Source organism: Erythrolamprus reginae, chromosome 1 (assembly GCF_031021105.1).
Source record: "Erythrolamprus reginae isolate rEryReg1 chromosome 1, rEryReg1.hap1, whole genome shotgun sequence".
NCBI lineage: Eukaryota > Metazoa > Chordata > Lepidosauria > Squamata > Dipsadidae > Erythrolamprus > Erythrolamprus reginae.
In genome coordinates, this window is record NC_091950.1 from 298,626,939 (window position 1) to 298,650,172 (window position 23,234).

Sequence of the window (23,234 nt, forward strand, 5' to 3'; positions counted from 1 at the left end):
ATGCCCTCATCACCTCGAGGTTCGACTACTGTAATGCTCTCTACATGGGGCTACCTTTGAAAAGTGTTCGGAAACTTCAGATCGTGCAAAATGCAGCTGCGAGAGCAGTCATGGGCTTACCTAGGTATGCCCATGTTTCACCATCACTCCGCAGTCTGCATTGGCTGCCGATCAGTTTCCGGTCACAATTCAAAGTGTTGGTTATGACCTTTAAAGCCCTTCATGGCATTGGACCAGAATATCTCCGAGACCGCCTCCTGCCGCACGAATCCCAGCGACCGATTAGGTCCCACAGAGTGGGCCTACTCCGGGTCCCGTCAACTAAACAATGTCGGTTGGCGGGCCCCAGGGGAAGAGCCTTCTCTATGGCGGCACCGGCCCTCTGGAACCAACTCCCCCCGGAGATTAGAACTGCCCCTACTCTTCCTGCCTTCCGTAAACTCCTTAAAACCCACCTCTGCCATCAGGCATGGGGGAACTGAAACATCTCCCCCGGGCACGTTTAACTTATGCATGGTGTGTCTGTGTGTGTGTCTGTTAGTATCTGGGTTTTTTTTAAAATATTTAAATATCTTAAATCTGTCTGATTACTATGATTTGTTTTACATGCTGTGAGCCGCCCCGAGTCTTCGGAGAGGGGCGGCATACAAATTCAAGTAATAAATAATAAATAAATAAATTTAAAAAATTCTGAGTTAGTGTAAATTAGATCCCATCATCTAAGTATTAAAGGCACTTATTTGCATTATAGCTCTATTTGCAATTCTGCAGACACAAAGTAAAAAGTAAAATTTTCTACTGGTTGCACAATTTTGGCGAGTTAATAGATATTTCTACAGTATGCTGTTTTTCTTGGCACAATTATAGAAGTGGTAATATAATGATCCTATCAATCTTCCTTTTTCTTTCCCTTTCCTTATGTTAGGTAAAATTAAATTTGGTTTAAAGTAAACAAGACTTCAGTGAACTCAACCTTTTCCTTGATTGTAATGTTTCTGTACTGAGTAGGTGAATTCTGTCCTAGTACTGATGTAACATTAATTCAGTGTAAAGCAATTTTACACTTGCTTTACAAGTGTAAAGCGGAGAGGGGCGGCATACAAATCTAATAAATAATAATAATAATAATAATAACAACAACAACAACAACAACAACAATAATAATTTATCTGGTTTAATCAGCATGATATCCCCAACATCCTCAGGTCAAACATAAATTTAAGAGCATTTTCAATAAACAGCAAACAATGAGAACATTTCCTGTTTATGATGCTGGAACCCTTGGATCAGAAAAATTGGGCGTAATGAACTCCAACGTGACTTTGAAAAAGAAAGCAAATTGGACCTCTTTTATAAAGGTAAAAACTACATTTCAACTTCAAGCTATGCAAGCAGCTATTTGAATGTCTGAATTCTCAATAGCTAACTGCTATATAATCATCGTGAGTGAAACTGAAATTAAATCTACTTATATTTAGGAAGATAGATTGTGTATCCTGTATGTATAGCTGCATGTGGAAAACCATACAAGAGCATCACTTTATATATTATGTTTCTATATAGTAAACTTAGAATATACTTCATATATAAGCAGTAATGAGCAGCCCAAATGTTTACTGCCACACTGTGGGTGTGGTTTATTTTGTGGGTGTGGCTTAATGATCATGTGACTGGGTAGGAGTGGCTTGTCGACCATGTGATCAGGTGGGAGTGGCTTGAACGATCATCATCGTTCAAGTGAACTGTTAAGTCCTCGATTTACAACCAAACCAGTGTCGCTTGTTGGGGTGACAATTTGCTTTGTGTTTCCCGCACTCTCCTTCCTGGGTCACCCCCCCCACCTCAAACTGGGTAGCTAGGCGAATGGGTGCTGCCAGAAGCATAAATGCTGCCAGCGCCGCTTCCACCCACGCCTTCTGCTTGCACCTCAGGTGGGAGGTGGCCACGTGAGGCTGGAGGGGAGCTGAGCAGAAGACAGGGAAGCTCGTCTGAGGCCAGGAAGGAGGAAAGAGGAAAAAAGCAAGGAGCCCAGGCACATCAGCAGCAGCAGGAAAAAAAAGGAGAGCCGAGCCGAGATGAGACCGGTAATCCAATAATGACAGCTGCCAATCAGCTGGAGCTACGCACATATCTTCATTTTCGTCGGTGGAACTGCGTTCCACCCTGTCCTGCCTGCTGCCCACCCCTGCATATAAGTGATGATGGTTGCTCTTTGAAGAGGGAGATACATTGTGGACTGAGAAGATACAGTTGTCTTTCACAGCATTGACTGAACAGTATTCTGGAGGGTGGTGGGCCCTTGGTACTCTTTGCTCTTGGTGATTTTCTTGCAGAGGTTCTGTTGCCAAATTAACATCATCAATGCAGGGGTAGGTTCTAACTTACCTCGCTGTTGGTTCGCTTCTGTTGAGTATGCGCAAAAAAATAATTTGTTTTAAAAAGCCCAAAATAAGATGGCACCAAAAACTCAGCTTCTGCACATGCTCAGAAGAAAAAAAAAGTTATTTTTTAAAAAAGATGGTGCATCCAGGGACTGGCACCAATTGAACTGGATCCATTTTGTCATCATGACATCATCAGTGGGTTACTACCAGTTCGGGCAAACCAGTCTGAACTGGGAGTAACTCACCTCTACACCAAGTGCATTGATAATGTTGTCTAGTTTGATAATGGGACCTTTGGAAGAAAACCATCAGGTTCAGCAAGCACCGAGGGCCCCATTATTCAACCCTGAGCTACAAATATTATATCGACACAGTATTCTTTTTCAAACATACAAAATTGTTAATCCTCACCAACTACTAGATTAGTAAAATACATTTTCTGTAGTTTACTTGGAATATCTACATCTTGTCTGACAGATTAAGCCTCAACAAGATCCATGGCAACAAAAACTATTGATGAAACTTAAACAGTGGAAAAAGGTAGATGAACAGCTACAGATTCAATCAAAATTGTTGCAGGTAAATAAAAACCTTTAAAAAAATTTATTATTTGTTTTTTATTTTATTTTATTAGATTTATAAGCCGCCCATTCCTGATGGACTCAGGATATCAAGAATGGGCAGTGGGTGTATAACTTTTATTTTATTTATTTATTTATTTTGTCCAATACACAATGAGGGTTTTAGTGGGTATATATCTATATACACATAGTAAAATACATGATGAAGGTTATAGAGGAGATACTCATAGTAAAATATATCTAAGAAAGAATAGAAAAGAAGGTATAGTAATAGAACATATCAATGAAAGAATAGAAGAAGAGATATAGGAATAGAAGAAAGGTATAGGAGATATAGGAGAGCAATAGGACAGGGGACGGAAGGCACTCTAGTGCACTTGTACTCACCCCTTACTGACCTGTTCTTAGAATATTAATGACATTCTTAAATTCATTGTAATATACATAGTAATATTTCATGATACTTTCACTTCAAACAATTTCAGAAGTTTTTGAGTGTTAAGGCAATATGTAAAATCATTGATAGGGGGAGAATCTTGTTTATTCTACAAAACCATGAAACGTCCTTTCCACATTTTCTAGCAGATTTGCCATAATATGGTTCTCCTGATTTTCACACTATTTTGACATTCCTGTGACCTTACTTTTGACCAACAACCAATCTATTAGTTAAATCTAACTCCCACCAATTCTGATAGTTGATCACGGATTTGATCACCGATTCCAATAAAAATGCAGGATACTGGATCCTACATTTTCGGAGCCGTTTCCTGTGGAGTCCAATGTTCTCTGTTCAATGGCCTTATCAATATTGATTTTGACATGTGGCTCTCAAAACTAGATACAATATTATTAATACATGAAGCTGCTGAACAGTGAGTGCCTTTCAATTTAGTTCTAAAAGGCTCTCCATGCATTCAGAGAAGAAACCTACCAGCTTTCCTACCTGAGATAACTTTGCTCAGATGAGAGAAATGGGAGAAGTAGAATGGAAGGGGTTGCAAAAAAAAGAAAAGAAAAGAGAGCAGTAGAAAAAAAATAAAAAGGCACAACCCCCACCCCCCGATTCTGTCCCATGGATATACTCTCCATAGAATATCTAACACATGATTCCCAAGCAAACTATTTCAACTCCTACCCCCAAAACAACACTGTGGAGCACTGCACAGCAAGATAACTAGACACAAGAACAGTTTTCCCCTTGAATGCCATCACTCTGCTAAACAAATAGTGAATAGTTTGATGCTAAATCTACATTATTATTAATCTGCTCATCGTGTGCATCACCCATCTCCTCCCCAAATGACTGTATGACTGTAACTTTATTGCTTGTAGCCTTACAATTTATATTGACTGGTTCCTAATATGATTTTATTGCTTATTTGTACCTGGACTATCACTAAGTGTTGTGCTTTATGATTCTTTACAAACGTATCTTTTCTTTTGTGTACATTGAGAGCATGTGCAGCAAGACAAATTCCTTGTGTGTCCAATCGTACTTGGCCAATAAAGAATTCTTTTCTTTTCTTTTCTTTTCTTTTCTATTCTATTCTATTCATTCTATGCTATGCCATGCCATGCCATGCTATGCCATGCTATGTCATGCTATGCCATGCTATGCCATGCTATGCTATGTTATTCTATTGTATTCTATCCTATCCTATCCTATGTGGAAGTGATTACATATTCAATATTAGGAATATTAATAGTGCATAATGGTGATATATTATTACATATTAAAATCTAATAATAATTGATCACATATAAATATTATAAACTGCAAATATAAATATCATATTTGCAGTTTCCATACTGTAGTTTTTATGAATATCATGCTTTTCTTTTCCTAACTAGAAATATTTCACTTGCAAACATATTTCCTGCTAGGAGAGCTGGAGAATTATGAACAAAATGCTTTACAGCAGTCATTGTTAGAAAGCAACCAACCAAGCTGACCCCAGCCTCAAGGTCTTTGTTCTTTGGATGTACAGTATGTTTTCCTAAATGAAAGAATGTGTTTGTGTCAAACTAGGCTTCCAATCTGGAGTATGTGATGGAGGCTCTCCAGGAGCAAGCGGTAGCCATGCTAGAACCACCACCAGTGACATCTGCCTTTATGACTTCTTTCCAATCGAAACATATCGACAGATACAGTCAGATCTGGGAAAAGCTTTCTCGTAATCCAGAACTCTATCAGGTAATAAAAGACACTCTGACAGTTCTTTCTAGCCAGCATTTTGGCAAAACAATGACGAAAATTCAACACAAAAAGTACACTGCTCAAAAGGATAAAGGGAACACTTGAACAACACAATATAACTCCAAGTAAATCAAACTTCTGTGAAATCAAACTGTCCACTTAGGAAGCAACACTGGTTGACCATCAATTTCACATGCTGTTGTGCACATTCAACTTTGTACAGAACAAAGTGTTCAATGAGAATATTTCATTTACTCAGATCTAGGATGTGTTCTTTGAATGTTCCCTTTATTTTTTTTGAGCAGTGTAGTTTGTCGCAAAAGCAACTGCCTTCAAAGGCTCTTGGATTGGGGCTGAAAGGCCAAAGCAGAAGCAGTATGCCCCATCCCATAGTGGGGTAGACCAGGTTGCTCTGATAGACTGGTCTCAATGGGAAAAAAACACTTATTTTAGCAAAAGATTTACAATGCAACTGCAAGAGCAATCATGGGCTTCCCAAGGTATGCCCATGTTACACCAACACTCCGCAGTCTGCATTGGTTGCCGATCAATTTCCGGTCACAATTCAAAGTGTTGGTTATGACCTATAAAGCCCTTCATGGCATCGGACCAGAATATCTCCAGGACCGCCTTCTGGCGCACGAATCCCAGCGACCGGTTAGGTCCCACAGAGTTGGCCTTCTCCGGGTCCCGTCGACTAAGCAATGTTGTTTGGTGGGACCCAGGAGAAGAGCCTTCTCTGTGGCGGCCCTGACCCTCTGGAACCAGCTCCCCCCAGATATCAGAGTTGCCCCCATCCTCCTTTCTTTCTTTCTTTCTTTCTTTCTTTCTTTCTTTCTTTCTTTCTTTCTTTCTGTATGTATGTATGTATGTATGTATGTATGTATGTATGTATGTATGTATGTAAGTATTGGATTTGTATGCCGCCCCACTCCGCAGACTCGGAGCCTTTCGCAAGCTCCTTAAAACCCACCTCTGTCGTCAGGCATGGGGGAATTGAAATTTCTCTTCCCCCTAGGCTTATAGAATTTATACATGGTATGCTTGTATGTATGAGTGGTTTTTTAAATTCGGGATTTTTAGATTGTTTTTAATATTAGATTTGTTTACATTGTCTTTTTATATTGTTGTTAGCCGCCCCGAGTCTTCGGAGAGGGGCGGCATACAAATCTAATAAATAAATAAATAAACAAACAAACAGACAGACAGACAGACAGATGAATAGATGAATAGATGAATAGATAAATAGATAAATAGATAAATAGATAAATAGATAAATAAACAAACAAACAAATAATCTGAAGAGAAACCAAAGTATGTGATTTTTTTTTTACAGAGACTTTGACCTTGTGGATCCAGAGTGATCAAAACCCTTGGCAAATGTTCCTTTCATGATGCCCTATGATCATGATGGTGAACCTATGGCACACGTGCCACAGGTGGTATATGGAGGGCATGTGAGGCCTTGCCCTATGTCAGCTCAGCACACCTGTGTGTCGATTTCCAGCCTTCCAGAGAGCAGAGGGTATCCATTTTCACCTTCCTCAGGCTTCAGAAAAGCTTCCGGAGCCTGGGAAGGGTGAAAAATAGCCCAATGGCCTACTGGAAGTCCAGAGGCTTCAGTGAGGCCTGTACGCAACCGAGGGCAGGCAAAATGGGAGGGGCTGTGTGGGCATACATGGGAGGAGAGCGTTGCATTATGGGTATGGGCATGCGCAAGCACACTCTCTTGGCACCTGAGGTAAAAAAGGTTCGCCATCACTGCCCTATTACATCTGATCACCCCAATCATTTCTAAATGCAAGGGCCATATAGATAAATTTTGTGCTTAATATTTTTTTAAGGAATGCTAATCCTACACTCCCATATCAACTCACCAGTTTGTTTAATGGCTGTTCAAAAATACAATGGCATTGGAAAAAATGAGTTATGACCATTGCATCACCCCCATTATAATAATAATTTAATTTAATTTATTAGATTTGTATGCCGCCCCTCTCCGCAGACTCGGGGCGGCTCATGACAACAATAGTATCAATATAACAAATCTAATATTTAAAAAAACATCTAAAAACCCATCATTAAAACCATACAACACAAGCATACCATACATAAAATATATAAGCCTGGGGGGTATCTCAATTCCCCCATGCCTGGTGATATAGGTGGGTCTTAAGCAATTTACAAAAGACAAGGAGGGTGGGGGCAGTTCTGATCTCTGGGGGGAGTTGATTCCAGAGGGCTGGGGCTGCCACAGAGAAGGCTCTTCCCCTGACATTGTTTAGCCGACGGGACCTGGAGAAGGCCAACTAATGAGCACGATTGAAATTCAGATGCTTGGCAACTGACATATATTTATTTATTATTTTTATTTATTTTTTCAAATTTATAGGCTGCCCCTCTCCTTGTCTTGTCCGAGGGTCACGTTATATACAACTGTGCATATGATTTGTTTTTTAGATATGCTGCTTTATTATCTTGTTAGTAATGGGTATTTTAAACTATTTCCCTTTTCCCTTTTTATTGTAAAGACTGATCAAAGACCATAATGAAGATGTTTGATTTGCATTTTGGCTGTTTTCCACTTTCCTAAGTCATATGTTATATAAACATAAAATTGAGGAAAAGGATTTACAAGTCCACATGTTCATAATTTCATATTTATATAACAGTGTAAAGTAAAGTGGGGTGTATACATTTGACCCTATCATTTAATCTGCAGGGGCAGCAAAGAAATGACAATAATAACAATCTTGTTATGGCAATTGGTGAAAAAAGCATGGAAGATGTCAATTTTAGAGAAGGTTCTGCTTTTTCAGGAAAGAGGAAACATGGAAGGTAAAAGTATTATTTTTGTTTGTGTTGAGATTATGCACACAGATGCAAACATACACAAAGACAGATTTGGTATGCATAATATTGTATGTATAGGAAGAGACAGTGATTAATATGTATGTAATGCATCACTTAGGAGTTTTTGTGATTTTCCTCCTTTCCTGCTAGACATTTTCTATAATGAATAAATAATAGAGCTGTACAAGAATTGTACAGGGGGCGAAGAGCTAATAGTCCCAAGCCTGGCAATATAAGTGAGTCTTAAGACTCTTGCGGAAGACGGGGAGGATGGGGGCAGTGCGAATCTCTGGGGGGGAGCTGATTCCAGAGGAGTGGGGCCTCCACAGAGAAGGCTCTTCCCCTTGGCCCTGCCAAGCAACATTGTCTGGTTGATGGGACCTGGAGAAGGCCAATTCTGTGGGACCTAAGTGGTTGCTGGGACTCATACGGCAGAAGGAGGTCCTGCAAGTAATTAAGTATTGGTCGTATACATAGATTTAATGCTGTTTATATACCTGAGATAAATATGATTTAGTAAAGAATGGGACGGAGATACAGATAGTCCTTAATTTATTACTGTTTGCTTAATTACCGTTCTAAGTTATGATGGACTCAAAAAGTTCACGTACAATGTATCAAACAGTGGTGAGCTGCTCCTGGTTTGGCCTGGTTCTTAGAATTGGGAGCGCCAGTGACGGGAGGCTCCCCACACCTGCCCAGAATGCTTCCATGTGTGCTAATGGGTAGTAAATGGTTTTAGAACCCACTGCTGCTAAGTTAAGTCTACCACACACATACACATAAACACACACACACCCATATACACACATACAGACACATACACACAGACACACACACAGACACACAGAAACAACCCCCCCACCCACTCAGTATCACATTTATGGTTCTTTGCAGCCAATCTGCATTTATGACCAGTTGCAGGATTCCACGGTCATATCTTGTAACTTTTAGCTATTTTCTGGCAAAAGCCTCAAAAAACACCCATTGGATAAGCAGGATTTGAACTTACAACCATATGATTCATTCAATGACCATGGTAACCCATTTAAAAATATTTGTAAAAACAATCATAAAATTGAATCTGATCATGGGATGATCCAACTTATAATTGCAATGATTTGTATCCAAAATTCTGAATTCAATTGGGGTCATAAATTGAGGATTATCCATAGGTTAGAACAAACATTTCATATCATATTCTGTAAATTTTGTAAAAGCTGAAAGTGCTGTTTCTTGACTTCTACTCCTTGGCATTTTCAGATAGAGCAAGCTTTCCCCAAGCATAAATGATAATGGCATGTATACGGTTTTTCATAAGTTCTCCTTATCTTAATCTGATTGCATCAGAATCAATCCATTCTAATTATTGTTCTGGTTTCAGAGGCATCTGTATAAGTGAATTTGGTAGGAAATTTACTTCTATGAAGGAAATATAAAGAGATTATTTAATTTAGATACAACAGAATGTCTGAGCTACAGTAATGTGATTTAATTTCTCTTTCTTGGGGGGAAAAAATAGCGAATTGACTGTCTCAGAGCTGCTAGGTTTAGATGAAGACCTGGAAGCAGCACCTAACAAAGACCTTTCCATGAGAAAAGGTGGATATTTGTCTGTCCTTTATTTACGCCACTTGAGAATCAGAGAATTACAGGTAATAAAATCTTTAAAAACAAAAGCAGAGCCGTATAAATAGCTGTGTATTTTTGCCAGTTGGTATTGTTATCATCATATTCACCATTGTTTAATCTCAATGATATTGATACCAGAGAATTTGCTTGGGAATCCTCAACTATTTCCGATCCATTGAAAGAACTCTGACCATCAGCACCTCAGGTCTTTCCTCGCGCAGTGGGCAGCTCAACTCTACTGCAGAAGATGCCAGCTGGGTGAACGCAGCCAAAGGAGGCACTGGCGCCTTTGGGGGTCTTGGCTCACATTCTTACATGCATTACACTCCAGCTGACTATAAGGTGAGGCTTTGGTCACATTAGAACCCCAACCTTTCTGTCTTTATGGACCGACAGGGGAAAGGGGGAGAGAGGATGGTTCTACGCAGTGAAGGGACACAATTTTTTTTTACTACCACACTGTGGGCATGGCTTATTTTGTGGGTGTGGCTTGATGGTCATGTGACCAGGTGGGAGTGGCTTGTCAACCATGTGACTGGGTAGGAGTTGCTTGCTGGCCATGTGACCAGGTGAGAATGGCTTGATGATCATGTGACCAGGGGTGACTTAAAGGTGGACAGCTTGATGTCCTAAGCCATGTAGGGCTTTATAGCTTATGGATCAGAGGAGGTCTTGGTGGGAAAGAAATGGGTAAAAAACCTCTGAAGTGCACAGCTATTAGGTAATGGATTTATTGGTCAGCTATGATGTTTTCTTTTCAACATCTATGGCTCCACAGGTTCAAAGTGTGCAGTTCATGGAGTTTGCTGAGGTAGAGAACCATGATGATTTTTACACTGTCAAAGAGGCATACATTCATACGCAAGATCAGAGAGGGGCCTTTGTAATGTACGATGTGGCCCTCCAAGACCTGAAAGAGACCAAAAAGCATCTTTTGCTTGTGGCAAGCCAGTACATTGAGGCGGAAAAAGGTAAGGCCTTGATACAAACTTGGCCCGGAAATATCGTTTGGCGGGTCCCAGGGGAAGAGCCTTCTCTGTGGTGGCCCCGGCCCTCTGGAATCAACTCCCCCCGGAGATTAGAACTACCCCCATCCTCCTTGTCTTTCGTAAATTACTCAAGACCCATCTATACTGCCAGGCATGGGGGAGTTGAGACACCTTTCTCCCAGGCTTTTTCTTTTTATATATTTATGTTTGGATATGTATGTGTTGTTTGTTTTTTAAATATGATAGGGTTTTTATGTGCTTTTAATATTAGATTTGTTTTCGCTAGAATATTGTTTTTATTGTTGTTGTGAGCCGCCCCAAGTCTTCGGAGAGGGGCGTCATACAAATCTAATAAATTATTATTATTATTATTATTATTATTATTATTATTATTATTATCATCTCTGATATTACCAATAGTTGAGGGATAGAAACTCTCACAAAAAGCAGCGATCCCCAAAACAGAAATTACTAAGTAAACTAATAATACTTTACCATTGTTGTTTCAAAGTAATTGTTGGAGAAGTAGCTCCAGAGGCACTGATGGCATGAAACTTTTAACACTGGTTATTCGGGGGTCACCATTTATTTGTAATGCATGTGAAATTATAGCAAGAATACATATATTGATAATTTTCAGTTCAGTTCTGTGGAGCAGGAAAATCTTGATTACAGGGAGGAAATTCACTGCTTACGTTTTATTTGGGCATCATTAACTGCAAGTGTGTGTGACTGCTTGGATTTGTTATTGCTGGATTGAAGTCTTTTGTGTTATCCTTTTCTTTCTGAGGCCAGAAAGCAGGCCCTGATTCCTCTGGCAGCGGCTACTCAAGGTGGGCACAAACATCAGTGGATCGATCGGCAGTCTTGCTTGACCTTTGGACTTGTGAAGCAGATTTCTTAAAAAATAAGTGGCAGGTAAATATATTCACATTTCATTGGTCTTCTCAGAAATAAGGGGGGGGAAACCATGTAAAACAGTGGTTCTCAAACTTCTAATGCTGCGACCCCTTAATACAGTTCCTCATTTTGTGGTGACCCCCAACCATAAGTCTAGCATCAATTCTCCCAACACAATTTTAAGCTGATTGGCAGGACGATCAGCCCCACTGTAAACGCCTGATTGGTCGGATTGTAAAAATATGTTCCAAGGGGCCAGAATAGAAGCTTTAGTTCCTAACACCATGGGAAACTTGTCTTTTCCCATGGTCTTAGGCGACCCCTGTGAAACGGTTGTTCGACCTGCAAAGGGGTTCCAACCCCCAGGTTGAGAACCACTGTGGTAGGAAGTAAGAAAGATGACCTTGACAGACATATGCAAGATTGATGGCCAAGATGGAGGTGAGCATGAAAACACATTTTAAGGTTATAAAGACAGTTCATATCTGGATACCTCCCTAATGAACTGAATTATGAGATGGAGGAAGAGGAGGTACAGCACAATCAGATCTGTAAGATTCTGCTATTGTAGCTGATCTCAATTTAGCCTTGCTGCGGAGTTGATTTCTTACTTTAGTCTTCCAAGTGGGAAAGACAGATCCCCTATGGGCCACTGAACGTGTGCTGGACTGGACCCATCATTCATATTTGCAAATGGGTTTATTTAATACATCGATTCATAGGGCTGCCCATCTCAAGTACATCACTCTGGGCAACTCACAACATTAAATCTCATGTTCTAGAAATGGAGGCCCTTATTTCCGCTTGCATTCCCCCCCCCCAATTTTTTAAATTTTTAATTTTTCTCCTTTACGTCACATACATATTAATACGCATATATCTTAAAATATTTAAATAAAATACATAGTTGTACATTTTTATCAATCAGTCAAAAATCCATATCTTCTTTTGCCCTTACATCAACGATCATCAGTCTGCCCCCTTTCCCCCCCCTTGCACTCCCCTCCCCGTTTCTCTAAATCCTCCTCCTACCTTCTAACTCCCTCACTCCCCCTCTACTTTCTTCATTCCTTTTCTTTCTCCCTCTTCTACTTCTTCTTCCACTCTCTTTACCTTTCTCAGGGTGTTTTTTGTCCTAACTCACCTCATAATTAGCAGACTGATGATAGATTCTCAAATTTAAAACTAACAGTGGCTCTTCCAAAAATTCTTATTATTGTGACATTTACTTATATAAGACACTTTATTCTAGATATATGTTGCAGAAAAAAAACCATACTTTCCAAAAGAAAACCCAATTTTTTCTGCTGGGTTCTCCCTCAACTGAATCTAAATTTTAACTTCAAGTTTACCGGTGTTGGCTTAACTTTCCAAAATAATTGTTTTGTGTACCTCTTAATTTTAGGCCTATTGCTTCCGCCCCTTCCTTAATCTCTTTCCTCATTGTTTGTTTTTATTGTCCCCTCCTTTATCTTAACTAAATACCTCTAAAATACATTTATAATTTATCATAATATCTCATAATATCTCATACTCATATTAATTATGCATATACATTTCAACTCTTCTTATTAATCACCAAAATTCATATATTATTTCAGATTAATTAGTTGTTCAGACTTCCACATAATGAATTTCAAAAATTTCCATTTAAACAGATCTCGTATATAAGGGGTAATTTCTGCCTCAGGAGGTATTAAATCAAAAATTAATTAAACACTATTTATTATTTATTTATTTATTACTTAGATTTGTATGCCGCCCCTCTCCGAAGACTCGGGGCGGCTCACAACATGTAAAAAACAAATCATAAGCAATCAGACAAATTTAAAATATTTAAATATTTAAAAAACCCCATATGCTAACAGTCACACACACAGACATACCATGCATAAATTAAACGTGCCCAGGGGGAGATGTTTCAGTTCCCCCATGCCTGACGGCAAAGGTGGGTTTTAAGGAGTTTACGGAAGGCAGGAAGAGTAGGGGCAGTTCTAATCTCCGGGGGGAGTTGGTTCCAGAGAGTCGGTGCCGCCACAGAGAAGGCTCTTCCCCTGGGGCCCGCCAACCGACATTGTTTAGTTGACGGGACCCGGAGAAGGCCCACTCTGTGGGACCTAATCGGTCGCTGGGATTCGTGCGGCAGGAGACGGTCTCGGAGATATTCTGGTCCGATGCCATGAAGGGCTTTAAAGGTCATAACCAACACTTTGAATTGTGACCGGAAATTGATCGGCAACCAATGCAGACTGCGGAGTGATGGTGAAACATGGGCATACCTAGGTAGGCCCATGACTGCTCTCGCAGTCTAATATACAGTACAGTAATATACAGTAATATACAGTACAGTGGTACCTTGTGACACGAACCCCTCATGATACGAACATTTCGAGATACGAACCCGGGGTTCGGAAATTTTTTGCCTCTTCTTACAAACTTTTTTCGCCTTACGAACCCACCGCAGATCACAAAATGGTGCTCCACTGGGCACCGCCGCCTGGCTGTCACCTTTTGAAACAGCCGGGGGGCTTGTCGGCGTTCTCCCGAACCCGAACTTTTGCTGAACTTTTCGGGTTCGGGTTTGGGAGGCCGCCGAGAAGCACCGCCGCCCGCCTGTCACCTTCTGAAACAGCCGGGCGCTTCTCGGCGGCCTCCGGAACCGGAACCGGAACCCGAACTTTTGCCGAACTTCCGGGTTCGGCATTCGGGAGAATGCCGAGAAGCCCCCCGGCTGTTTCAGAAGGTGACAGGCAGGCGGTGGCACTTCTCAGCGGCCTCCTGAACCCCAAAAGTTTGGCAAATGTTCGGGTTCGGGTGAACGCCGAGAAGCCCCCCGGCTGTTTTAAAAGGTGACAGCCAGGCGCCGCCGCCCAGCGGAGCGCCATTTTGCAATTTCCCCCCCCCCCTTGCACACATTAATCACTTTTACATTGTTTCCTATGGGAACCAATTAAGTTAATAAGATGAGGTATTACTGTATTACGTTATACACAGTTACATGTGGTACACACAGTCCTTCCAGTTGAAAAATTTACATTATTAACAGATGGAAGCAAAAAGAAACTAAAGTAAAACAAAATGAAGGAAAAAACAAACATTTATTGATTATTGTTTTGGCTATGCTTGAAATATATTTTCAGCTTTTCGATAGCTACTTTGAAGTATACCAACACGCTTTGGATTCAGAAGAAAGATTTGCATTGGCCCAAGTAATAACTAACATCATGTACAGACGTCCTCGATTTGATTTTCACCTTGGGTATTTTGTGAACACGTACCGAGATGAATGCACTTGCCTCAAGCTTCACCACTGCTTGGTGAGAGATATTATGAACCGACAGGTAAGTTGACATTCTGTGCAGGAGAACTTTGCAGCAGAGTAGCCAGAATAACTTTGGATCTAATTCTTTGTCTTTTCCATGAAATGCATGAAATTCAATTTTTAGTATTTATGGCACGGTGGCCTAAAAATGGAGCTCTCGCCTCACAATCAGGAGTCTGTGAGTTCAACCATAGGTAGAGGCAGATATTTCTCTCTTTGGGCAAAATGAGAATATATCTGCCGCAAACTTTGCATTGGTGACAGAAAGAGTATCTGACCCCTAAAAACTCAGCTCCATTCAGTTGAAACATAGAAACATAGAAGTCTGACGGCAGAAAAAGACCTCATGGTCCATCTAGTCTGCCCTTATACTATTTTCTGTATTTTATCTTAGGATGGATATATGTTTATCCCAGGCATGTTTAAATTCAGTTACTGTGGATTTATCTACCACGTCTGCTGGAAGTTTGTTCCAAGGATCTACTACTCTTTCAGTAAAATAATATTTTCTCATGTTGCTTTTGATCTTTCCCCCAACTAACTTCAGACTGTGTCCCCTTGTTCTTGTGTTCACTTTCCTATTAAAAACACTTCCCTCCTGAACCTTATTTAACCCTTTGACATATTTAAATGTTTCGATCATGTCCCCCCTTTTCCTTCTGTCCTCCAGACTATACAGATTGAGTTCATTAAGTCTTTCCTGATACGTTTTATGCTTAAGACCGTCCACCATTCTTGTAGCCCGTCCATGGACCCGTACAATTTTGTCAATATCTTTTTGTAGGTGAGGTCTCCAGAACTGAACACAGTATTCCAAATGTGGTCTCACCAGCACTCTATATAGCGGAATCACTGTCTCCCTCTTCCTGTTTGTTATACCTCTAGCTATGCAGCCAAGCATCCTACTTGCTTTCCCTACCGCCTGCCTGCACTTTTCACCCATTTTGAGACTGTCAGAAATCACTACCCCTAAATCCTTTTCTTCAATGCAAGAAATTACAGGGTCATTACAAGGCAACTTTTTAAAAAATCAATTTTTAGTATTTGAACGAATGATGTGCCAGGTCATGCCGACTGCCAGTATTCAAATACAGATGTTAGCATCTGTTTACTTTTTATGGGGTGTTTCTGCAAAGCATTGAAAATGGGGATAGGGATAAGAAACAGATGGAAGCTGGGTGAATCTGACAATTTCATTTTACATGCGCCTTTAATTGCTTATATCAGGCTTCCTCTACCACTGAAGTCATGATATAACTTTTTCTAAAAAATCAGAAATTGCTGTTTTATGTAATAAGATTTTTTATTTTTTTCTTCAGATAGAGAATCAGCGTAAATATAATTATAAAGTTTGGCGTGATGGTCCTAAAGATTGTACCTCTGAATTTGGCTTCCCCTCACAAATAATTACCAAACAGTTAATTGCTCTCAGTAACAGCCCGTGAGTATTATTTGGTATATAAATCCAATTAATAAATAAATAGTACTATTTGTCTCTCTAATTTGGCACATAGGTTTATAATGGAACCCATGTTTGCTATTGTTTTTTAATAAGAAAACCACATAAGCAAATTCCATTGTTTATTCCCATGGGTTCAAGCATTTCTAATTTTAAACAAATCAACCAGACAAACCATATGACAAAATAGCTTTCTTTATGTTGTTCTTCCACTTTGCAAATGGTCATTTCTTAGACCTACTAGTAGCAATAAGGAATTAATTCTGTGTTCAGCATGCATATATGTACATGAGGTCATTTCTAAATTAATAATAGACATGCAAAAAGGTATGATTTATAATATTTCATTATCCCTTAAAATATTTGTTTAAAATTGTAATGTTGCATTATTTTAAAAAGTAAGGATCGTGTCATTGTACTTGGACTCAAACGTGTAAGAAAGTTCCAACATAGAAGGCTCCCTAAACCTTAAAAGCCAGAACTACTAGCAAAACAGAGAATCTATGACTTTTTAAAAGTTATGTTATCTGCTGTGTGGTAAAATTGGCAATATCTATTCCTCTCTTCCACTTTGTAATAATGTATTACTCTTTATTTATTCAGTTCTATTCTTCTGCTTGTTCATAACATAGACTTGAGAAAGTCATCTTTTCAACTATATATATTTACAATATAAGTAAATATATAAATATATTTAAAAAAAACAATTATGTTAAACTATCACCATTCTGGTACAGTATATATGGATATATAGAGTGCACTGAACTAGGGAGAGGGGCGGCATATAAATCTAATTAATAATTAAAGACTGCAGCTAAGTTTATATACGGATAAATAAGTACATTGAGTCATGCATTCAATTAAGAGAATGGTTATTTTCGAATCCATTTTACCACTGAATTGCATTACGTCATTTAGGGTTATATTTTTATTAGGTTTTTTTTGGATGTGGTAGTTTTTATTAGTTCATTTTGAAATAATCCTATTCTCTCATAATTCATTTACGGTAACTCTTTTTTCCTTTAAAGTACAGCTCTGAAGAACATGTATTTATTGGAATTCCATCCCTCCCTCGGCCTAGTATCTTTAATTCCTAAAGCTCTAGATCACGTCCTTCAAGAGTTCCAGCAAATCTCTAAGCCAAACACAGCCACTGAGGCCATTCATTTGGAGGAGCAAATACTTCGCCTTTCGTTGGATGGATGGATGACCATGGAAAATCCAGAAACTTTTTATGGCACCCAAATTCAGAGAGATGTATGTTTATGTTCTACATTCAAGGATTTGGATGGGGTTGTCCTAATCTCATTAAGTAGACATATAAAATTGGGTTAATAGAGATAATTAAAAAATTTTACAGACCTGTTACACATTCTATGTAAGTAAATACAATTCAAACCTTCATTGTCGGAGTACAACATGTGTACAATGAGCTTGGCTGAGCCTTCCTTTGTGTATCCCCCCCAACCAGTAGTGGGCTGCTCCATGGAAGGACCGGTGCACAGGTTGGAAAAATCGGGATGTGCACCCAGCTGTGTGTCCCCAACGCACGCATACATGCACTTGTGCGAGATTCAGCTTTTGCGCTTGCGTTGGAAGTGAAATCTTGTGTGAGGATACTCGTGTGAGCAAGACTTCGGCAATTTTCACCAATTTTTTGCTTCTGCACGTGTGCGGAACCAAATACATCGGCAAAAATCACCTAAATCTCGCTCATGTGGGCATCACACGAGATTTTGCTTCTAATTTATTTATTTATTTGTTTGTTGATTTGATTTGATTTGATTTGATTTGATTGCCGCCCCTCTCTGTAGACGCGGCTCACAACACAATTAAACAGTTCATAACAAATCTAATAATTTAATTTAAAATTTAAAATATTTTAAAAACCCCATTATTTATTTATTTTATTTATTTATTACTTAGATTTGTATGCCGCCCCTCTCCGAAGACTCGGGGCGGCTTAAGCAGACATACGTACAAACATCCCATACATAAATTGTATAGGCCCGGGGGAGATATTTCAATTCCCCCATGCCTGATGACAAAGGTGGGTTTTGAGGAATTTACGAAAGGCAAGGAGAGTGGGGGCTGGTTCCAGAGAGTCGGGGCCGCCACAGAGAAGGCTTTTCCCCTGGGGCCCGCCAAACGACATTGTTTAGTTGATGCATGCACAAAAGCTGAATCTCCTGCCGACGCTTGCATGCCCGCCAGCCGTCCACGCCTGGTAGCGCCGGCGATGGGCAGCCCTTCACTGCCCCCAACCCAATGCAATTCACAGTGAAAGACACAAAATCTCTGACCCAGTGAGTCATACTAACAAACACACAATTGTCCTACTTTATGTGAGCTTGTTGTACATCGCACCGGCCCCGCAAGTCAATTGTACTATGTTTCCATTCATAAGTCTGAGAGCTCACAGATAAAAACTTCTCTTCAGCTACTTTGTGCATCTGCCTATGCTTTTATATCTCCTTCCCGAGGGCAGGAGAATAAAGAAGTGCTGACTTTGGTTTGAGTTGTCCCTGTAAATTATTAATACAGTGGTACCTCTACTTACGAACTTAATTGGTTCCGTGACCAGGTTGTTAAGCAGAACAGTTTGTAAGTAGAAGCAATTTTTCCAATAGGAATCAATGTAAAAGCTAATAATGCGTGCGATTGAGGAAACCACAGGGAGGGTGGAGGCCCTGTTTCCTCCCAGGAGATTCCTAGAGAGGCCCCACGGTGGTTTTTTCCCACCTTTTCCGGCCCTGTTTCCTCCCAGGAGATTCCTAGAGAGGCCCCAGGGAGACTTCTTCCTGCCTTTTCCGATTATAGTTTTGAAGGCTCGGGTTTGTAAGTGGAAAATGGTTCTTGAGAAGAGGCAAAAAAATCTTGAATGCCCGGTTCTTATCTAGAAAAGTTTGTAAGTAGAGGCGTTTGTAGGTAGAGGTACCACTGTAATTTGTATATTGATACAAAATTGTTTGAATTTAACTTGTGTTTTACTGATAAAGCCATTTTTCGTTGTGAGATGGCACAAGCTACTATTTGTTCTTTAAGAGAAACTATTTGCTGTTTGTGCTTAAAAATGAAAAAGAAGATCTTCTCCCGCAGTCATACTTGCCTGTTGTCCAGTCATCTGAAGGATCTTGTTCCTTCTTGTCCTTCTTCTCCTATATTTCAATTAAATATTTCCATGGTACAAAATAATATCTTGAACAATGAAGTATCAATGTTAACATCAGTACAACAATCAATTGACATTATTTGAATTAAACATTTATAAATACTATTCTTTCATGGTAGGTATTTGCAGATGTTCTGGTTGAGGATCCTCTTATTATCAGAGAAATTGTTACATTAGCCTTGAAATCAGTATCAGAAGAAGAACAGAGATCCAGCAAAGAAAAGCAAACTATTACTCTGAATGTCTTTTCAAGACTCCTTGAACTTATAACCCTCCGTCATCGATTGATTGAGGCAGCAATAGAAGGAGCACAGCTCGGCAGGTTAGCAAAGGGACACAGAGGAAATCATTGTAGAAAATTGTACTGAAATTCAGCAATATTATTTTTTTATTTAAGTCTTTTCTGTACTACTGTTTTAATCTTTAAAAATATAATGGCAAAATCCATATTCAATGTAATATTTATCTTCTTGCTGATGTAATTCCCCCATTTTTTTCAATTCTGCCAAATTACAATTGACACAATGTTATTAACTACTAACTTCATAATTGAAATCACTATTTATCATTTTTCCATCCTGACCCAGCATAACTTTTGACCCCATCATCTATAGCTGGCCCAATCAGGATACTCAATTGAAAAGCCATTATTTTTAAGGGAACCTCAGATATCTCAACTTGAACTGTAGTGTAGTTGATAATTTCAGTTGAATGCTTTTGATCAATACTATTTAAATATGTTTGACAAATCAAATTATACTTTTACAAATTATCAAATTATGTTTTTGCTTTGGCATGTTCATTAGTTAGAAATACACAAAACCTTCTACTTATCTTTTCTTAAGAACCAAAACAACGACTTGGCTTAGGAGGGAACAAGCATCATGTTGTCTAAACCTAATACTCTGGCTTATTCCATGCCAATCTAGCCATGCAAAGAATCCAATAGAAATAAATCAGAATCCCTGATGCAGGAATCACAGCAATCAAATCACAGACAAAATTGCACATAATTTATTAGTACTCATTTGTGGGAGGTGCCAGTAAAAATGATCTCAGCAGTGGACGAAGTGAAATTATTGAAATATTATACAACTACAGTATATTTATTTTCTCTGGGTATGAAACTCAAAAGAATATATGACAGGCAATGAATGTGTGTGTGTCTTGCATGAGTGACCACTAAATAATTAGTTGAAATATGTACGTTCTTTTTCTTCTTAGACTGTACAAAGAATGTGCAGAAGAAATGGGTTTTAATGAGTTTCATTTCTACCTACGGCCTGTGTATTTTGAATGTGCAACTCACAAAGAGAAGGCTGACCAGTTCTCACCAATATTCATCGCTTCACTCCTAGAAGATCCTGACGTTAATGTGGACAGGTAATTCAGACGCTTAGAAATGTTTTCAGCAGATATAAACATGCATAAATCATCCACTAATTTATCCTAGTAATATTTGCTTCCATTCTGAAGATATACTTAGCAATTTGATATAGAACAGCTACTGGGTTTAAAAAAACATTTTGTTAGAATTTTGCAATACAACAAAAATATGAAACAAAAAATAAGAAAAAGGAAAAGGAATTAGAAAAAAGAAAAGTGAAAAAGGAATGTTTACTTCTGACCTTCTTTCTAAGAATAATTGCCATCTTAGTCTTCGCATCTTCGCATTCGCTATTTAAACCTTTCTAATTCTCATAGAACAGCTACTTTTTGTCATGTAACTCCTGTCTATATAAGTAAAAGAGAATATAGGCCAGTGATGGCAAACCTTATTTTTCCTCAGGTGCTGAAAAAGCTTTAGCGCGCACTGTTGTGCATGCGTGACTGCCCACACCCATAATTCAATGCCTGGGGAGGGCAAAAACAGCTTCCCCCAACCCCCAGAGGCCCTAACCTTTACCGGGATTTGAACCTAGGGAGCCTGCCTATAAAACAGTACCTTTAACCTCCAGACCGGTAAGGGTATGGCTAGCTGATGAGAGCAAAATAGCTGCAAATTTAGACCTTGTTTTCTTTTGCAGGTATATTCCTTCTAACTTAATGTTAGAGATCCAAGATATAGACAATCAAATTGGAAAATTTAGCTTTTGCACCAGGGAAAGCATTCTGCAGGTAATTGAAATGTTTTTATTCCAGTCGCAATGCTATTATATTAATTTATTTTATTCTTGCCCTTTTCCTATTTCCTAAACCAGCAGTGTTTATGACTGCACTTCTGAACAGAGTCATGTAGATTCCATAAATTAAAAAAACATTTTGTAACTACAGTTTGAAGATTTAGACTTCTTAGCATCTAGACTTTAAACAAATCTGGAAGCAAGAAATACAATTTTAAACTATATCAGGTCACATTATGCAATGATTTTGGTAATGCTGTTGGGGGAGGGATTAATTTCAAGGAATCCCTAATACGCTCTGTCCAAAATAGAAAAAAGTATATTAGGGTTCCAAGGAAAATTCAGTGCTAAATAATTTAAGTGTCTGGAATCAAGTATAACAGAGATCTGGGGTGGAAAAATTGATCACTGATCTTAATCAATCACATATCTTTGCTGAAATGATTATTACTTCTGTATGTTCACTGGAGCTCCTCTAATCAACATTATTACTTGTCTTGGCATTTGATTAAATTTGCTTTTTTGCTAAACTATTGTCACAGAAGGTGGCAGCATGTAGTTAATTCTGGATAAAAATCTTATGCAAATGGAAAAGACAAGGTTAGACAAGATAGACTGGGAAGTCTGTCAATACACAATATCTATTTGCCTCTGTATAAATAATGACAAAATCTTAGGTATTGTTACAACACATCTTAAGAATGTTACACGCATATACAGTATAGTTATCTGGAGTGAAGGCTGACTAAGAGATCTTTGGAATTAGATACTGTTGCTTCCAAACTTCATGCAAAAATCAATCCTGCTTCTTGAATATAAATACAGATGCAGTACTGGACTTATGATTACATTTTAGCCCAAAGCTTACATTGCTAAGCAAGACATTTGTTCAGTGAATTTTGCCCAATTTTACAATCTTTCTTGCCAGACTTGTTAAGTGAATCACTGCAGTTGTTAAGTTAGTAAAACATTTATTAAGTAAACCTGGCTACCCTATTGCTTTTGCTTGTCAGAGGGTCACAAAAGACATGACCAAGCATTTGAATTTTAATTGCTTCATGGGGATGCTGCAATTAACGCATGAAAAACCGTCATAATTCACTTTTTTCACTGCCATTGTAACTTCAGAACAGTTACTAAATGAACTGTTGTAACTTGAGAATTACCTGTACAACTGAAACAGCTTCATTGTCAAACCTAAAGGAACTAGATGTGCAATGTTACACTATAATGACCATTAATCTTTTTATCTTCATCCTTCAGCTGTTACTGAAGCCGTATGGACTGGAAAACTTGCAGATTGCTCTTGCTTGCCAAGTCACACATAAAAACATGCTCCTTGTAGCTGTTCAACAGGCTGCACTTTGTCCTCCACTACAGCCCACGCTCACTGGAGACTTAAAGGTTGGCAATTTCCCCCCATCTTCCTCTCTTTCAAAGACCAAATTCCACCACTCCTCTTTTTACAAAATACAATGTTCCCTCAATTTTCATGGGTTTGAACTTCACGGAACGTCTATACCACGGTTTTTCAAAAATATTAATTAAAAAATACTTCGCGGTTTCCCCCCCCATACCATGGTTTTTCCCGCCCGATGATGTCATATGTCATTGCCAAA

General features: G+C 39.0%; 1 protein-coding gene across 1 annotated transcript in view; it reads left to right on the forward strand.

Annotated features, from left to right (window-relative positions):
- The window catches only part of LOC139157015 (uncharacterized), an 83,092-nt gene that overhangs the window by 8,343 nt on the left and 51,515 nt on the right, over positions 1-23,234 (forward strand). Inside the window, exons 5-19 of the mRNA XM_070733326.1 lie at positions 1,206-1,358; positions 2,862-2,963; positions 4,998-5,162; positions 7,888-8,003; positions 9,541-9,673; positions 9,789-9,992; positions 10,429-10,621; positions 11,430-11,557; positions 14,680-14,880; positions 16,181-16,302; positions 17,349-17,577; positions 19,612-19,814; positions 20,717-20,875; positions 21,520-21,610; positions 22,879-23,019. Of these exons, the coding sequence (XP_070589427.1) occupies positions 1,206-1,358; positions 2,862-2,963; positions 4,998-5,162; positions 7,888-8,003; positions 9,541-9,673; positions 9,789-9,992; positions 10,429-10,621; positions 11,430-11,557; positions 14,680-14,880; positions 16,181-16,302; positions 17,349-17,577; positions 19,612-19,814; positions 20,717-20,875; positions 21,520-21,610; positions 22,879-23,019 (2,340 nt within the window). The remainder of the gene's footprint in view (positions 1-1,205; positions 1,359-2,861; positions 2,964-4,997; positions 5,163-7,887; positions 8,004-9,540; positions 9,674-9,788; positions 9,993-10,428; positions 10,622-11,429; positions 11,558-14,679; positions 14,881-16,180; positions 16,303-17,348; positions 17,578-19,611; positions 19,815-20,716; positions 20,876-21,519; positions 21,611-22,878; positions 23,020-23,234) is intronic.